This window comes from Cherax quadricarinatus, chromosome 100 (genome assembly GCF_038502225.1).
Source record: "Cherax quadricarinatus isolate ZL_2023a chromosome 100, ASM3850222v1, whole genome shotgun sequence".
Lineage (NCBI taxonomy): Eukaryota > Metazoa > Arthropoda > Malacostraca > Decapoda > Parastacidae > Cherax > Cherax quadricarinatus.
The window spans coordinates 467,502-487,199 of record NC_091391.1 but is presented as its reverse complement, the minus strand read 5'-3'; the positions used below and the strand labels follow the sequence as shown (position 1 = coordinate 487,199).

The following is a 19,698-nucleotide window of genomic DNA, read 5'->3' as shown; positions in this document are numbered from 1 at the left end:
TCTGTTTCACAGTCATCTGGCAGGACGGTAGTACTTCCCTGGGTGGTTGCTGTTTACCAACCTACTACCATTAAAAGAATAAAATAGTCATTACAAAAATGTTTTGTTGATATTCAGTAGTAAAGTTCGACTTACGACCATTTCGACTTATGACCGGTTTCTCGGAACCAAACTCAGTCGTAAGTCGGATGGTAGGTGTATAATTTTGTTTGAGGTTCAGTGAACCTTTGGATATACAGTGGACCCCCGGTTAACGAACTTTTTTCATTCCAGTAGTATGTTCAGGTGCCAGTACTGACCGAATTTTTTCCCATAAGGAATATTGTGAAGTAGATTAGTCCATTTCAGACCCCCAAACATACACGTACAAACGCACTTACATAAATACACTTACATAATTGGTCGCATTTGGAGGTGATCGTTATGCGGGGGTCCACTGTATTGGATCAAATCTGCTGGAGCAGCAGTCGAAGTCCATCTCTTACAAAATTGTGTATTACTGCTATGGTTGTAGGAAGACAATCTTATCTCTGTCTACCACAATCATCGTTACCACCCATCAACTACCTCTCTATTAATCCATTAAATGTAGAGTTTACCTTTTGATTTGTAGAAGGAGTTCATCAAGTGTTTACATTAATTTCTACAACACTTTCAGATTCTTCACCCATCATACAGTAGCATCCAGTCCTTGGACTGGTAGTGAAAAAGCGGTGAACCTCCTGCGGATGCTGTGCACTCCAGTACAGTCTGCTGCTAGTCATCCCGTCTCGCACACTAACACTGGTTTGTAGTCACAATTGACATTTTAAAAATTGTCTGCCTGCCTTCACAATTTGCCATTAATCAAGTTGCAGATACAAAGTACAGTGGACCCCCGGATAACGATCAGCTCCCAACTCGACCAATTATGTAAGTTTATTTTTGTAAGTGCTTTTGTAGGTGTATTTTTAGGGGTCTGAAATGGACGAATCTAATTCACAATATTTCTTATGGGAACAAATTCGGTCTATAACGGCACCCAAACAGACTTCTGGATTGAAATAATATCGTTATGCGGGGGTCCACTGTATTTTATCTGGCATTCTTCTGCTTCTTCAACTTGTATATTTTCTTGCTGTCACCCATCTTAACCACTTTTCAAACTGAAATTAACCCGTAAACGGTCCAAGCAGATCTACGTTCACATGTGTAGCGCTACAAAAGTAGATCTACGTTTTTTTATACATATTTTCAAATATATCAAAAAAAAAAGATCAAAGTATTTTTACACATTTTCAAATGTAAAAAAACAAAAAGATCTACTTTTTTACTTACTTTCAAATGTTGAAAAAACGTATATATATGTTTGGACTGTTTACGGGTTAAACATTTTTTAAATTTAACCTAGACTTAAAGGACATAAATGGAGTTGAAAAGAGTCTTGCATCTCTGTAGTTGATTAAGTGGTTGTGGAGGAAGACAGTCGGTGTTGCGGGATCTTGGAAGAAGACACTCAGTGTTACGGGATCTTGGAATCATCACTGGTCGAATATCCAACAATTTTAACCACAACAACGGCTTTTACAATATAGCTGAACTTAGATATGAGCTGTTTGCTTCCTTGGTTCGTTGCCTGAGAGCAGTGCTTTTTTGTAGATGAATGGCTCAGAGAACCGACATGTTGATAAATTAGACACATGCAACTCTTGGGTATCTTAATTGAGGAAACGTTTCACCACACAGTGACTTCATCAGTCCATACAGAGGAGAGTCTTGAAGAACAGGAGGAGAATGAAGTAATCAGTCCCTCAACCTTGAGTCGATGTGGTCAGTCCATCAATCTTGAATAGATTGATGGACTGACCACATCGACTCAAGGTTGAGAATGGACTGACCACATCGACTAAGGCTGAAGGACTCATTCTCCTCCTGAGAATGTGGTCAGTCCATCAATCTATTCAAGATTGATGGACTGACCACATAGACTCAAGGTTGAGGGACTGATTACCTCATTCTCCTCCTGAGAATGTGGTCAGTCCATCAATCTATTCAAGATTGATGGACTGACCACATAGACTCAAGGCTGAGGGACTGATTACCTCATTCTCCTCCTGTTCTTCAAGATTCTCCACTGTATGGACTGATGGAGCCACTGTGTGGCGAAACGTTTCCTCAATAAAGATACCCAAGAGTCGCACATGTGTCTAATTTATCAATGCTTTTTTGTTTAACAAAGTTCAACCATCAGTACACACATTTTCTATTAACTACTCAGCACACAGGTAAATGTAACACAAATATTTCTTGAAAGTTTTCCACTCTACTTAAGAATCTTTATGTCTAATTTGAAAGACGGGCAGTTTTGCCACTACAGTGGAACCTTGAAAATCGAACTGCTCCCAACACAACCAATTATGTAAGTGTATTTTTGTAAGTGCTTTTATAAGTGTATTTTTGAGGGTCTGAAATGGACTAATCTAATTTACATCATTCCTGATGGGAATAAATTCATTCGGTAAAGGCACTCGAACAGCCTTTTGGACCGAAGAAAGTTCGATATTTGAGGTTCCACTGTATACACTTTTATCAGCTTTATCCTTTCTTTTCTCTTTATTCAAGTACACTCCTATTTTGTTGTTAGCTTTACTTATGCTTTCTTTGCTTAATCATACACCCCTAGTTTATCAACTATTCTCTCTCTTCATTTACCTTATCATATTGAGTTTTCCTTAGTTCCTATTTTCCTCTTACATCTACATCATCTGTAAAAACTTGCATTTGTGGTCACAGTGGTGGCCCATGCTAACTTCCCTATGGTATATAAATATACTAGTTGGATGAATATTGACTCACGAAATCGTAATGACATGAATGCAAACAAACCATACCACGGACAGGACGTATGGTTTGGATGAATCTTATTGTAACCAGCTGGCCCAGTGGTTTACACACTGACCTGGAGTTTTGCAACTAACATCCCATAGGTTCCAACCCCACCCTTACCATAATTTGTCTGCGATCATGTTGTTATGATTGCATGGGTCATATCTATTATATCTTTATTCTTTTACTTCCAACACAGACCACAAAAAATATATATCCTCTGTTTGTACTTTTTGTTGAAATCTAAGGGGAGGTAATTTTTGTAATACACACTACCACACACAGACTCGTGTCCCTCTACTTCTAGTCTAGGGTATAAGGACGAGGTAATTTTTGTAATACACACTACCACACACAGACTCGTGTCCCTCTACTTCTAGTCTAGGGTATAAGGACGAGGTAATTTTTGTAATACACACTACCACACACAGACTCGTGTCCCTCTACTTCTAGTCTAGGGTATAAGGACGAGGTAATTTTTGTAATACACACTACCACACACAGACTCGTGTCCCTCTACTTCTAGTCTAGGGTATAAGGACGTTTTAGTTTATTTAAGTTTTAGAAGGATGTTTTAGTTTATTTAGGTTTTAGAAGGATGTTTTAGTTTATTTAGGTTTAGAGGGACGTTTTAGTTTATTTAGGTTTTAGAGGGATGTTTTAGTTTATTTAGGTTTTAGAGGGATGTTTTAGTTTATTCAGGTTTCAAGAAAGCTTTCAATAGAGTTCCCTGTAGGAGACTAATCTGGAGTGGAAACTACAAAACATAGGGGGATGAATAATAGACAACTACAAAAAAAATCGCAGGGTCACCATCTGGAGAAGACCCGGGCCGGAAGTACCGGCGAGTCTCTAATGAATGAATGAACTACAGAAAATAATAAATTATTTATGTAAATGAAAACTACAAACTGATAATGGAGAAAAATGTTGTTGGAAAAAACTTTATATATACAGTGGACCCCCGGTTAACGATATTTTTTCACTCCAGAAGTATGTTCAGGTGCCAGTACTGACCGAATTTGTTCCCATAAGGAATATTGTGAAGTAGATTAGTCCATTTCAGACCCCCAAACATACACGTACAAACGCACTTACATAAATACACTTACATAATTGGTCGCATTCGGAGGTGATCGTTATGCGAGGGTCCACTGTATATATATTTCAGCCACATAAGATACTGTATATAAAAACCACTTAATTTGTCATTGTCTTATTAATCTTAAGCTAGTTTTAAGTTTGTCCGAAATGCTCTTCATATCTAACCCTTAAACTGTCCAAATGTAGATCTGCGTTCACTCACGTAGTGCTCCGAACGTAGATCTATTTTTTTACATAAGAAAGCACGTAAAATTGAACTTAGATTTACGTTCGGAGTGCTATGCGAGTGAGCGTAGATCTACATTTGGACAGTTTAAGGGTTAAGGAGCTTTCTGCACACCTAAATGTCTTTCACCTCTGTACAAACATTGTATAATACAGTGGACCCCGGGTTTACGATATTATTTCATTCCAGAAGTATGTTCAGGTGCCAGTACTCACCGAATTTGTTCCCATAAGGAATATTGTGAATTAGATTAGTCCATTTCAGACCCCAAACATACACATACAAACGCACTTACATAAATACACTTACATAATTGGTCGCATTGGGAGCTGATCGTAAACCGGGGGTCCACTGTATTTTAAATTAATCTTCTTTACATTTTGCAGGCCATAATTATAAGAGTGAATTTGTAATAGAGAATTACAACCAGAAATGGATCCATCACAAAAATAGCAAATTTGCATTTAACAGCTTGCATAGAATCAAGGATCAATCTAATTATTATTTATATATTTTACTTTCATGTGACTAATTGTTTGATGTGGAGAAAATCGTAAGTTGATAAGCTATGTGATGTTGAGCGTGCTAAGTGTTTTATGTCTCGTCAGTTTGGTGTCAGACGGAATTATCGCTGCCGCCTGTGTTGCCCGAGGCTGTGGAAGAAGCTCTCAGGCCGTTCTGTACCTTCACACAGGTGACTCTTGAAACTTGAATATGTTAATGGTATACATTACTGACAAGATGATAAGTAAGACGTATATTCAGTACAGTGGTACCCCAAGTTTCATACATAATTCGTTCCAGAAGGCTCTTCAAGTGCCGTTACCGAATGAATTTGTTCCCATAAGGAATAATATAAATTAGATTAGTCCGTTCTAGACCCCCAAAAATACACTTACAAAAGCAGCTGTAGGAAACTTCCGGTACCACTGTATTTAGGTAACATTGTTCCAGACTATGGAGCAAAAAACTTCAGGTACCACTGTATTTAGGTAACATTGTTCCAGAATATGGAGCTTCAGGTACCACTGTATTTAGAACATTGCCAGACTATGGAGCAAAAAACTTCAACCACTGTACATTGTTCACTATGTTCCGGTATGTATTTAGGTAACATTGTTCCAGACTATGGAGCAAAAAACTTCAGGTACCACTGTATTTAGGTAACATTGTTCCAGACTATGGAGCATTCAGGTACCATTGTATTTAGGTAACATTGTTCCAAATGGAGCAAAAAACTTCAGGTACCACTGTATTTAGCATTGTTCCAGGCTATGGAGCTTCTCCAGGCTGTGGGACTGACTACCTTCAAAGGTTATGGAGTGATTACATCGTGTTTACAGCTCTACTACTGCTGCCTCTGTACTTGACTAAAGAAGTTACTGTGTAGGTGAAACATTTAGGAATAAACATACCTGACTGTTGCACCTGTGTCTTACTAACTCTTCAAACTTGTTCTGCTTTCTTTCAACAAACCAGCCATATTTTACCGAGGCAGGGTGTCCACTGAGGCAGGGTGTCCACTGAGGCAGGGTATCCACTAAGGCAGGGTGTCCACTGAGGCAGGGTGTCCACTGAGGCAGGGTGTCCACTGAGGCAGGGTGTCCACTGAGGCAGGGTGTCCACTGAGGCAGGGTATCCACTGAGGCAGGGTATCCACTGAGGCAGGGTGTCCACTGAGGCAGGGTGTCCACTGAGGCAGGGTATCCACTGAGGCAGGGTGTCCACTGAGGCAGGGTATCCACTGAGGCAGGGTGTCCACTGAGGCAGGGTGTCCACTGAGGCAGGGTGTCCATTGAGGCAGGGTGTCCACTGAGGTAGGGTGTCCACTGAGGTAGGGTGTCCACTGAGGCAGGGTGTCTACTGAGGCAGGGTGTCCACTGAGGCAGGGTGTCCACTGAGGCAGGGTGTCCACTGAGGCAGGGTGTCCACTGAGGCAGGGTGTCCACCGAGGCAGGGTGTCCACCGAGGCAGGGTGACCACCAAGGCAGGGTGATCACCGAGGCAGGGTGTCCACCGAGGCAGGGTGATCACCGAGGCAGGGTGTCCACCGAGGCAGGGTGATCACCGAGGCAGGGTGTCCACCGAGGCAGGGTGTCCACCGAGGCAGGGTGACCACCGAGGCAGGGTGATCACCGAGGCAGGGTGTCCACTGAGGCAGGGTGTCCACTGAGGCAGGGTGTCACTGAGGCAGGGTGTCCACTGAGGCAGGGTGTCCACTGAGGCAGGGTCTCCACTGAGGCAGGGTATCCACTGAGGCAGGGTATCCACTGAGGCAGGGTGTCCACTGAGGCAGGGTATCCACTGAGGCAGGGTGTCCACTGAGGCAGGGCAACCACCGAGGCAGGTCGACCACCGAGGCAGGGTGTCCACCGAGGCAGGGTGTCCACCGAGGCAGGGTATCCACTGAGGCAGGGTGCCCACCAAGGCAGGGTGACCACCGAGGCAGGGTGTCCACCGAGGCAGGGTGTCCACTGAGGCAGGGTGTCCACTGATCACCGAGGCAGGGTGTCCACTGAGGCAGGGCATCCACCGAGGCAGGGTGACCACCAAGGCAGGGTGATCACCGAGGCAGGGTGACCACCGAGACGGTGTCCACCGAGACAGGGTGGCCCATAAAGAAAAACAAAAGTTTCTCTTTTAGCTTTAGTAATATACATATACAGGAGAAAGGGTTACTAGCCCTGTGCTCTCGGCATTTTAGTCACCTCACGACATACATGGCTTCCGGAGGAAGAATTCTGTTCCACTTCCCCATGGAGATTGAAACTTGCTATATCATGCAAAACAACCACAGGGGGAGTTGAATGATAGTTTTAGGCCTTTCGTGTTGTAATCAACACATCAGGAGCTTGCAGTGTTACAGAAATGAGTAAGAAGTCTAAGAAGATCCATTGAAGAGAATGACTCTCATTAGCCATTCCCTTCAACAGATATTTCTAGACTTCTTACTCATTTATGCAACATTGCAAGTGCCTGATGATGTGTTGATTGCAACACAAAAGGCAATCATTCAACTCCCCTGTGGTTCGTTTGCATTTTGTGTCGCAATTCTTCCATTGTTAAATCATGTTTTTTTTTTTCAAAGCACCATCCGTCTCCCACCGAGGCAGGGTGATAAGTCGTACCTATTTTTTATATATCATTTAGCAGGTACAGTTAAATTAGTGTGTGGGAGTAACTAATGTGAATCATGTTTAATTCTTTCACGGAGTTTTGTAATTGAAGGAGGAGAGTTGTGCTTCTGCTGTTTCATCCTCATTAATATGTTCATCATATGACTTTTAATATTTCCAGTACAGTGGACCCTCGACCAATGATGGCATCGACTAACGTTAAATTCGATAAAACGATACGTTAACGCTAACATGTTGCCTCGACTAACGTTAAAAAAACTCGACTAACGATAATCGTTCTCAGGTACCAATTAATATCGTTAGTCGAGGGTCCACTGTAGTTGTAGTTTTTATATACAGCCTCTCGTCACTTAGCGATGGAGTTCTGTTCCTAAGAGTAGGTCGTTAAACGAATTGGTTGTTAAGTGAGGATTATACTATACTGGTAGTGGGTTTGTGTCAACCATCTTTGATATTGTTTTAATATTGCCTTTGTACCATTTATAACATTTCTGGTATATTTTTAAATGTTTATACAGTGGTGTACTGTATATGGTAATAAACAGAATAGAGGAAATCAGCTCTAATATACACCTACCATCCGACTTACGACCGAGTTCGGTTCCGAGAAACCGGTCATAAGTCGAAATGGTCGTAAGTCAAACTTTACTACTGAATATCAACAAAACATTTTTGTAATGACTGTTTTATTGTTTTATTTTGGTATTTCATGTTTTACTTTACTTTTTATGTTGTTAGTACTGTATTTTATACTGTAAGGTTTAGGATAAACACTGTGTACAACACAAACACTTGTTTATTTCCCAGAAATTTGGCATAAAAAACACGGTCATAAGTCGAGTGGTCGTAAGTCGAGCAGGTCGTAAGTCGGATGGTAGGTGTATTTTTAAATGTTTATACAGTGGTGTACTGTGTATGGTAATAAACAGATTAGAGGAAATCAGCTCAAATATACATTACTTAGGTATGCATACTGGTCAGAGAGCCGGTCGTAAAGTCTGGGCAGTCATTAAACGAGTATGTCGTTAAGTGAGGAGAAACTGTATATCAGTTTATTCCATTCTTTCACCTCTCTCTTTGTAAAAAAAATTAAATTCACAGGACCCCACTGACTTCATTTTTACTTAATTTAACCCGTAAACGGTCCAAACGTATATATACGTTTTTTCAACATTTAAAAGTATGTAAAAAAAGTAGATCTTTTTGTTTTTTTACATTTGAAAATGTGTAAAAAAACTTTGATCTACTTTTTTTTGTTATATTTAAAAATATGTAAAAAAAAACGTAGATCTGTTTGGACCGTTTACGGGTTAAATCTGTGGCCTTTCATGTCTATTGAAGTCAGTGAGAAAATTCTTTATAAATTCTTTCATATGCTTTTATAGCCTCATACTTCACATTCAAGAAAATTTGCAATTAGGAGCGTTATGATGACATTTTTGGTCGTCCTGGACCATTCTTAAGTCGCAGTGACTTGATGATGGTTCTTGACTCGACTCGACTGGTTTTTATGATGGTTCTTAAGGGACCAAAACGTAATTAAGTTCATCTGCTAATTGATGTTTTTTTGGTGACTTATTCCAGCCATAGTGTTGTGACTTTCTTAACAAACCACAGAACGGATGGTGTTTGAACCCATGTTGAGTGGTAAAACTCCAGGACAGTGTGCAACTCACTGGGCCAGCTTTAACAACTCACTCTCCATGAGTTCAAACCCCACCCATTCTGCAGTTTGTTTGCTCTTGTTATTATGATTTTGTGAGTCATGACTTCATTCTTCACAAGTAGCCCACATTTCTTCTTTCAACGTACCAGCCGTATCCCACTTGAGGTGGGGTGGCCCAAAAGAAAAAACTGAAATTTCTCCTTTTAAATTTAGTAATATATACAGGAGAAGGGGTTACTAGCCCCTTGCTCCTGGCATTTTAGTCGCCTCTTATGACACGCATGGCTTACAGAGGAAGAATTCTGTTCCACTTCCCCATGGAGAAAGTAGCCCACATTTATAGAAGAAATTTTAGACAGCATTTAAATGCTATATAAAGTTTTCTGTGTGAGTGTGCAGTGTTGGTGAATCATTCCAGTAGTGCTGTAATTTATTTAATGTATTGTATGTTTTCCCACTGAGGCAAGGTGACCTATAAAAAGAAGAAACACCTTCATTATCACTCACTCCATCACTGTATTGCCAGAGGCGGGCCTATACAACAGTTCAAAAACTACAACATGTCTCCACCCACATTCAGAGTGCAGACACTGTAGGCTGTAGACAGTATGATATTAGCAAAATTATTCTGATCTGTAGCTTGTCACCCGATGTATTTCATATGCATTGTTTATATTGAATTGCAGGAGCAATGGTGGCAAGGCAGTACAGAGAACGACGAAGGAACAAATATAAACAACACGACTCTGAGACGTAAGCTACTCTTCAGCCACGACGAACTCCTTAATGTTACACCGTAAGTAATGCTTATAAAATTATTGGTTTTTAATGGTCTCAGCTTCTTCATTGATCACATGTTTGGAAGATTAAGTTTTGCCTGAAGAAAACGGTTTTGTGTTCGTGAAATTGGAGTGTGGTTTATTTTTTTTATTAACACACTGGCCGATTCCCACCAAGGCAGGGTGGCCCGAAAAAGAAAAACTTTCACCATCATTCACTCCATCACTGTCTTGCCAGAAGGATGCTTTACACTACAGTTTTTAAACTGCAACAATATAACACTTGAAATTATGGACAAAATCTACTGGGTAAATTATATTTTTAACTCCTTGATTATCAGTGTTTATTGTAGTATACATATAAATTGTATGTACTCTACTGTATTACGTCTATAGTACAGTGCCTAATTTAATTTTTTTTTGCTATTTTTTAACGTTATTTTGATTTTCATGTATACTCGGACCCCCGTCAGTCCATAATATCAGTTGTTTACTGTATTTTTGGGACAAAATGTAAATCCGACAATGCTGGTAATTTAATATATTTACCTTCTCTTCTGTGTTGTAGTAATGATATTGATGCTCTAGAGATCATCAAGGCAAAAAAACATTATTTTTAGAAATATTTCTCCATTTAAGAGGGGGTCCATTGATATTGGTGAAGGGCTCTTGATCCAAGGAATTTAGCTTTTCCCTCATGTTAAACCTGTTCAATCAATACTGTGCCATTCTTCAGGTGTTGTAAGACACTTCCATATTAATGTTAAGAATTATTTTTATTTTATTATCACACTGGCCGATTCCCACCAAGGCAGGGTGGCCCGAAAAAGAAAAACTTTCACCATCATTCACTCCATCACTGTCTTGCCAGAAGGGTGCTTTACACTACAGTTTTTAAACTGCAACATTAACACCCCTCCTTCAGAGTGCAGGCACTGTACTTCCCATCTCCAGGACTCAAGTCCGGCCTGCCGGTTTCCCTGAATCCCTTCATAAATGTTACTTTGCTCACACTCCAACAGCACGTCAAGTATTAAAAACCATTTGTCTCCATTCACTCCTATCAAACACGCTCACGCATGCCTGCTGGAAGTCCAAGCCCCTCGCACACAAAACCTCCTTTACCCCCTCCCTCCAACCCTTCCTAGGCCGACCCCTACCCCGCCTTCCTTCCACTACAGACTGATACACTCTTGAAGTCATTCTGTTTCGCTCCATTCTCTCTACATGTCCGAACCACCTCAACAACCCTTCCTCAGCCCTCTGGACAACAGTTTTGGTAATCCCGCACCTCCTCCTAACTTCCAAACTACGAATTCTCTGCATTATATTCACACCACACATTGCCCTCAGACATGACATCTCCACTGCCTCCAGCCTTCTCCTCTCTGCAACATTCATCACCCACGCTTCACACCCATATAAGAGCGTTGGTAAAACTATACTCTCATACATTCCCCTCTTTGCCTCCAAGGACAAAGTTCTTTGTCTCCACAGACTCCTAAGTGCACCACTCACTCTTTTTCCCTCATCAATTCTATGATTCACCTCATCTTTCATAGACCCATCCGCTGACACGTCCACTCCCAAATATCTGAATACGTTCACCTCCTCCATACTCTCTCCCTCCAATCTGATATTCAATCTTTCATCACCTAATCTTTTTGTTATCCTCATAACCTTACTCTTTCCTGTATTCACCTTTAATTTTCTTCTTTTGCACACCCTACCAAATTCATCCACCAATCTCTGCAGCTTCTCTTCAGAATCACCCAAGAGCACAGTGTCATCAGCAAAGAGCAGCTGTGACAACTCCCACTTTGTGTGTGATTCTTTATCTTTTAACTCCACGCCTCTTGCCAAGACCCTCGCATTTCCTTCTCTTACAACCCCATCTATAAATATATTAAACAACCACGGTGACATCACACATCCTTGTCTAAGGCCTACTTTTACTGGGAAAAAATTTCCCTCTTTCCTACATACTCTAACTTGAGCCTCACTGTCCTCGTAAAAACTCTTCACTGCTTTCAGTAACCTACCTCCTACACCATACACTTGCAACATCTGCCACATTGCCCCCCTATCCACCCTGTCATACGCCTTTTCCAAATCCATAAATGCCACAAAGACCTCTTTAGCCTTATCTAAATACTGTTCACTTATATGTTTCACTGTAAACACCTGGTCCACACACCCCCTACCTTTCCTAAAGCCTCCTTGTTCATCTGCTATCCTATTCTCCGTCTTACTCTTAATTCTTTCAATTATAACTCTACCATACACTTTACCAGGTACACTCAACAGACTTATCCCCCTATAATTTTTGCACTCTCTTTTATCCCCTTTGCCTTTATACAAAGGAACTATGCATGCTCTCTGCCAATCCCTAGGTACCTTACCCTCTTCCATACATTTATTAAATAATTGCACCAACCACTCCAAAACTATATCCCCACCTGCTTTTAACATTTCTATCTTTAACCCATCAATCCCGGCTGCCTTACCCCCTTTCATTTTACCTACTGCCTCACGAACTTCCCCCACACTCACAACTGGCTCTTCCTCACTCCTACAAGATGTTATTCCTCCTTGCCCTATACACGAAATCACAGCTTCCCTATCTTCATCAACATTTAACAATTCCTCAAAATATTCCCTCCATCTTCCCAATACCTCTAACTCTCCATTTAATAACTCTCCTCTCCTATTTTTAACTGACAAATCCATTTGTTCTCTAGGCTTTCTTAACTTGTTAATCTCACTCCAAAACTTTTTCTTATTTTCAACAAAATTTGTTGATAACATCTCACCCACTCTCTCATTTGCTCTCTTTTTACATTGCTTCACCACTCTCTTAACCTCTCTCTTTTTCTCCATATACTCTTCCCTCCTTGCATCACTTCTACTTTGTAAAAACTTCTCATATGCTAACTTTTTCTCCCTTACTACTCTCTTTACATCATCATTCCACCAATCGCTCCTCTTCCCTCCTGCACCCACTTTCCTGTAACCACAAACTTCTGCTGAACACTCTAACACTACATTTTTAAACCTACCCCATACCTCTTCGACCCCATTGCCTATGCTCTCATTAGCCCATCTATCCTCCAATAGCTGTTTATATCTTACCCTAACTGCCTCCTCTTTTAGTTTATAAACCTTCACCTCTCTCTTCCCTGATGCTTCTATTCTCCTTGTATCCCATCTACCTTTTACTCTCAGTGTAGCTACAACTAGAAAGTGATCTGATATATCTGTGGCCCCTCTATAAACATGTACATCCTGAAGTCTACTCAACAGTCTTTTATCTACCAATACATAATCCAACAAACTACTGTCATTTCGCCCTACATCATATCGTGTATACTTATTTATCCTCTTTTTCCTAAAATATGTATTACCTATAACTAAACCCCTTTCTATACAAAGTTCAATCAAAGGGCTCCCATTATCATTTACACCTGGCACCCCAAACTTACCTACCACACCCTCTCTAAAAGTTTCTCCTACTTTAGCATTCAGGTCCCCTACTACAATTACTCTCTCACTTGGTTCAAAGGCTCCTATACATTCACTTAACATCTCCCAAAATCTCTCTCTCTCCTCTGCATTCCTCTCTTCTCCAGGTGCATACACGCTTATTATGACCCACTTCTCGCATCCAACCTTTACTTTAATCCACATAATTCTTGAATTTACACATTCATATTCTCTTTTCTCCTTCCATAACTGATCATTTAACATTACTGCTACCCCTTCCTTTGCTCTAACTCTCTCAGATACTCCAGATTTAATCCCATTTATTTCCCCCCACTGAAACTCTCCTACCCCCTTCAGCTTTGTTTCGCTTAGAGCCAGGACATCCAACTTCTTTTCATTCATAACATCAGCAATCATCTGTTTCTTGTCATCCGCACTACATCCACGCACATTTAAGCACCCCAGTTTTATAAAGTTTTTCTTCTTCTCTTTTTTAGTAAATGTATACAGGAGAAGGGGTTACTAGCCCATTGCTCCCGGCATTTTAGTCGCCTCATACGACACGCATGGCTTACGGAGGAAAGATTCTTTTCCACTTCCCCATGGACAATAGAAGAAATAAAAAAGAACAAGAGCTATTTAGAAAAAGGAGAAAAACCTAGATGTATGTATATATATATATGCATGTGCGTGTCTGTGAAGTGTGACCAAAGTGTAAGTAGGAGTAGCAAGATATCCCTGTTATCTAGCGTGTTTATGAGACAGAAAAAGAAACCAGCAATCCTACCATCATGCAAAACAGTTACAGGTTTTTGTTTCACAGTCATCTGGCAGGACGGTAGTACTTCCCTGGGTGGTTGCTGTCTACCAACCTACTACCTAAGAATTATATTTATTTTTTATCGTTCTTCAGTTACGATGTGATTAATATATCCACCAGCTAGGAATTAATATATCCACCAGCCAGGAATTAATATATCCACTAGCCAGGAATTAATATATCCACCAGCTAGGAATTAATATATCCACCAGCCAGGAATTAATATATCCACCAGCCAGGAATTAATATATCCACCAGCTAGGAATTAATATATCCACCAGCCAGGAATTAATATATCCACCAGCCAGGAATTAATATATCCACCAGCCAGGAATTAATATATCCACCAGCCAGGAATTAATATATCCACCAGCCAGGAATTAATATATCCACCAGCTAGGAATTAATATATCCACCAGCCAGGAATTAATATATCCACCAGCCAGGAATTAATATATCCACCAGCCAGGAATTAATATATCCACCAGCCAGGAATTAATATATCCACCAGCCAGGAATTAATATATTGACCAGCCAGGAATTAATATATCCACCAGCCAGGAATTAATATATCCACCAGCCAGGAATTAATATATCCACCAGCCAGGAATTAATATATCCACCAGCCAGGAATTAATATATCCACCAGCCAGGAATTAATATATCCACCAGCCAGGAATTAATATATCCACCAGCCAGGGATTAATATATCGACCAGCCAGGAATTAATATATCCACCAGCCAGGAATTAATATATCCACCAGCCAGGAATTAATATATTCACCAGCCAGGAATTAATATATCGACCAGCCAGGAATTAATATATCCACCAGCCAGGAATTAATATATCCACCAGCCAGGAATTAATATATCGACCAGCCAGGAATTAATATATCCACCAGCCAGGAATTAATATATCCACCAGCCAGGAATTAATATATCCACCAGCCAGGAATTAATATATCCACCAGCCAGGGATTAATGAAAATGAAGAACATATTTATGTAAATTATGAGAAAATGAGTACGTTGCAACTTTTTTAATAATTAAAAAATTCTCCTTTAATTGTCTGTATAATAAAAATGATTTTATTTTAAAGGATGTGTAGTCCAGGTGGCGGTGATGCTTCTGGCGTTGGGAGTCCTCCTTCATCCGTGGACCCCCTGCCCTTACACAGAGATGACCAGAGTCCAGAAAGAGTCCATGTTGACGATGACAAGGGCCTAATGTGGTGTACTGCAGTGGTTGCCCCAGACTTCATTGGTAGTTCCAGGAAGGATCCTCAGTTGGCCAGACATCCTCCACCATCACCATCGGTGTGTTCTCCAACTCTCATGCAGCGAGTTAGCCCGTCGTATATTGCTGCTCTCTTGCCTGGGGATACTGATGGTGCTTTACAGCTCTTATCACCAGATCTGTCTCCCATAGAAGGTCATGAAAATTCCATGGCCTCTAAGCACCCAAGATTACATCCATCACCAGATGTCTCACCCATTCATGTTGTTCATCATGGCTCTGATTCAGGCCATGAAAACGTGTGTTCATCAAGCTCCTCATTTCTTAACCCAGTTCTTCATGGACATTCTCAGGCTATAAACCAGATACCTAACATGTCTCCCACACATTTATCCACAGAATTACAAGTCTCGCCAAGTAAGGCTGGAAAACATTTCTCACCTGTTGATAAACCTTTCCCGAATGTTTTAACAACCGATGTTTCTTTACTTGGAAATGATAAACTACTACACAAGGAACCACAAAAATCACCAATTACCGGAACGCTCGCTTCTCTACAACATCCGTGCCATCAGAAACCTTGTACAGTTAGTGAACTTCAGACAAATGATGTAGAAACCCAAGCAAGTAAAGAAGACATTGGCATGTTAGATTTAAACAGAAAGGGACCAGAGTCTGAACTGGAGGTAGTTACTTGCAGTAGTCAAGATGCCTTATTGAAGTCTCCAGGGTCACTAATATGCAAAGAGAATTTTAATCCTGCCACTGAAGCAGATTTCACAAATGCCATTCAAGACAGTGCAGTAATGTCAATGAATAAAAAATGTGATAGTTTGGAAAGGTGCTCACCTGAAAGGCTTCAGAAAAGTGGAGAAGCCTTAGATGTGACTATGGGATTCACCATCTCTGAGGAGAATACTGCAGATCCTCAGGAAACCTCAGGAAAAACTTCTCCGGTGGCAGAGCTTAGAACATCCAGCAACTCGGTAAGTACAGCTTTACATATTTACTTGTGCTTGTAACACCTTCTCCGGTATAAATTACATGTAAAAAGAAGAACTTTTGGTTTTCTCTTTAGGTCACCCTTCCTCAGTGGAAGATGGCCAGTACATTGAATTTTTTATTTTTAACATGGGCATTTTTCCCTACTTAAGTGGGGTGACCCAAAGAAAAAGACACTTTCACCATCATTCGTTCAATGGTAGCCGTCTTGCTAGAAGCGCTCGGACATCACAGGTCAAATTACCCTCCAAACTGCAGCATTCCTTTGCAAACTTCAGAGCACAAACAGGAAATTTTTTCCTTTTAACCCTTTGACTGTCGCGGCCGTATATATACGTCTTACGTCCTGGTGTCGCAAAATTTCAAAAAAAAAAAATATATATTTTTTCTTATGAAATGATAGAGAATCTTTTCCCGATTGTAATGACACCAAAAAAACGAAATTTGATGGAAAACTGACGGAATTATGCTCTCGCGAAGTTAGCGACCTCGGCGCCGTTTACAAATCGGCGATTTCGTCCACTTTGAGCCCTATTTTTGGCTAATTCCATTGTTCCAGTCGCCCAAACTCATAGCTATTTCTTTAGAACTCCATTTTTTCTATCGATTGAGTACAAGAAACTGCCCATTTACCGATTTCAACTACCTAATAATGTGGTCAGAAATTTGCAATTTGGCCAATTTCACGAAAACTAAAAAATATGACAATTTCAAAATAAGGTCCAGAATGAACAATGCAGACATTCCTGGCTCTAAAATAACATTTTCTTTGCTCATCAGTCATGTTTCCATGCCCCTCTGATATTACTCTTGCTTTCTATTTTGAATTTTTATTCAAACAAAAAATAGAAGACTTACTATTATGCAGACTACTGCAATACTGTAATAATTGTATAAATAACATCAACCCATTCATGACTGCATATTAGAATGGCTAGTTGGACATTTGCTGGAAAATGGCATCATTTGCTTACTTTTGAACATTGGCAAAAATCAAACATTTCCCCTACTTTGAGCTCCATTTCTAGGTTCTTTTTATAGTAAAATCAATCAAAATCATCTCTATTTCTATAATATGTCATCCATTCTATCAAATGAGACCAACAAAACGAGAATACAACCATAAATACTATACGAAAATAGACCACAAAGTCGGCATTTTAATTAAAAAAAACGGTCGGAGTTTTTTTTTCTCATTATGCACTGCGTACTCCAGGATTTTTTTTATATGGTGCACACTGACCACACAGACCCATTCTCTCACATGTAGGCCTACCAGCTTTCTCCTGCTTGATTTGAAGCCGCTAGAATTTATGAGTATATATACGTCAAACACGGTACCTCGTAAAACGTATATATACGGCCGCGACAGTCAAAGGGTTAAATTTAATAATTTATACAGACGAAGGGTTTACTAGCCCCTTTGTCCCAGCATTTTAGTCGACTCTTACGACGTGCATGGCTTACAGATGAAGGATTCTTTTCCAGTTCCACGTAGAGTATTTGTTTATGTAAGATAGAATAATGAGCCCTGAAGCTAATACAGTGGACCCCCGTTTAACGATATTTTTTCACTCCAGAAGTATGTTCAGGTGCCAGTACTGACCGAATTTGTTCCCATAAGGAATATTGTGAAGTAGATTAGTCCATTTCAGACCCCCAAACATACACGTACAAACGCACTTACATAAATACACTTACATAATTGGTCGCATTGGGAGGTGATCGTTAAGCGGGGGTCCACTGTATACCAAACCAATATGTAAGTTATTGTATAAGATGTTTAATATAAGAATGAACATCATCTTGCAGGGTCATTTTTCATCTAGTCCAATACGAGGTGCTTGTCAAAGCCCCTTAGAGGTGGAAACACCTAACAGAAGATTCTCCGATTCTCCGCCACTCTCCCCCATCCTGTGTCGCTCCTTGATGTTCCAAGGTCACAGCGCTCGTCCAGTGTCTCCCAGAAAGCTTCAGCACGACCATCCCACGAAGAGAGATACTCTTGGCGTTTTACAGTCGACATTTTTCTGTGATGACACAGGTTAGTCACACTGATAATGATACATATGATGTAATCTATTCTAATTATTTTTTAAATATGGTGTAATTTATTTAATATTTTTGAAATATGATTCAGTATACTATTGTAGCATTTTTTTAAATATGATGCTAACTATTCTAATTATATTTACCAAATTCCTGAGTTTTGTTAAGCCATAATGATGTCAAAAGAATTTTTTTTAATGAATAATTTTATTAATTTCGGAAAGCATGCAATAAACAAAAATTTACCAATCACATTACGGAAGTTACAATATTTTTGGTACGTACAGCTGTTCCTCGACTTAGTGGTTCAGCTTACGATGTTTTGCCTTTATAATGTTGCAAAAACAATTACTTTGGAGATGAAATTAAAGATAATTACCCAGCATGAAGACGGAATCTACCATTTTTTTTTTTTTTTACATCAGCCGTCTCCCATACTGGTAATATTGGTATTCTGGTATTTAGTTATTTATTTTATTTGTTTATTTACTTATTCAGTGTCAGTAGTTATTTATTTACTTATTTAGCATATTCATATTCGACTTATGATATTTTTGACTTACGATGTGTTTGTCAGAACATAACCTCGTTGTAAGTCAACCACAACCTGTAATTGATTAATTTACACAGAATATTTGCTAGATACACACGCAAGGTATTGCGAAATTTACTATTGTCATCCTTTTAGGGACAAATTGTACCGATGAACTGATGGATGATGGTCACAGTGATGCCGCAGCAGTTGAACAACGCCTGAACCCCATCATCCTTGCTCGTCTCTCTAGCCGTGTTCCGCTCGTACGCTCATCCTCCATCTGTGACATGGAGACTGATTCTCAGCCTTCTATTGAGGTTAGTTTCATTTTTAATCTATCACATTGGCCGTCTCCTACCAAAATAGAGTGACGCAGAAAAGGAAACACATTCACCATCATTTATTCAATAGCTGTCTTGCCAGAAGTATGCAAACATCACAATTCATACAGTGTTACCTCAAATTTCGGCCTTAACTCGTTCCAGAAGACTGTTAGTGCTGCTACCGAACGAATTTTTTCCCATAAGGGACAATATAAATTAGATTAATCCATTTCAGAACCCCAAAAATACACTTACAAAAATACACTTACGAAAACACTTACAAAAATACACTTACATAATTGTTGGAGTTGGGAGCTGTTCGAAATTTGAAGTACCACTGTATCTCTCACCGGCAAAATATATACAGTGGACCCCCGGTTAATGATATTTTTTCACTCCAGAAGTATGTTCAGGTGCCAGTACTGACCGAATTTGTTCCCATAAGGAATATTGTGAAGTAGATTAGTCCATTT

At 40.0% G+C, this 19,698-nt stretch overlaps 1 protein-coding gene across 5 annotated transcripts in view; it reads left to right on the top strand.

Moving 5' to 3' along the window:
• The window catches only part of bora (aurora kinase A activator-like protein bora), a gene marked incomplete at its 3' end in the record, with an annotated part of 45,436 nt that extends 26,217 nt beyond the window's left edge, over window positions 1–19,219 (top strand). For all 5 annotated transcript variants that reach the window (XM_070079538.1, XM_070079536.1, XM_070079539.1 and 2 more), the window contains 6 exon segments: window positions 659–786; window positions 4,804–4,889; window positions 9,685–9,794; window positions 15,180–16,302; window positions 18,131–18,362; window positions 19,056–19,219. In XM_070079538.1, coding sequence (XP_069935639.1) covers window positions 659–786; window positions 4,804–4,889; window positions 9,685–9,794; window positions 15,180–16,302; window positions 18,131–18,362; window positions 19,056–19,219 — 1,843 coding nt within the window.
• Window positions 19,220–19,698: the final 479 nt, after the last annotated feature.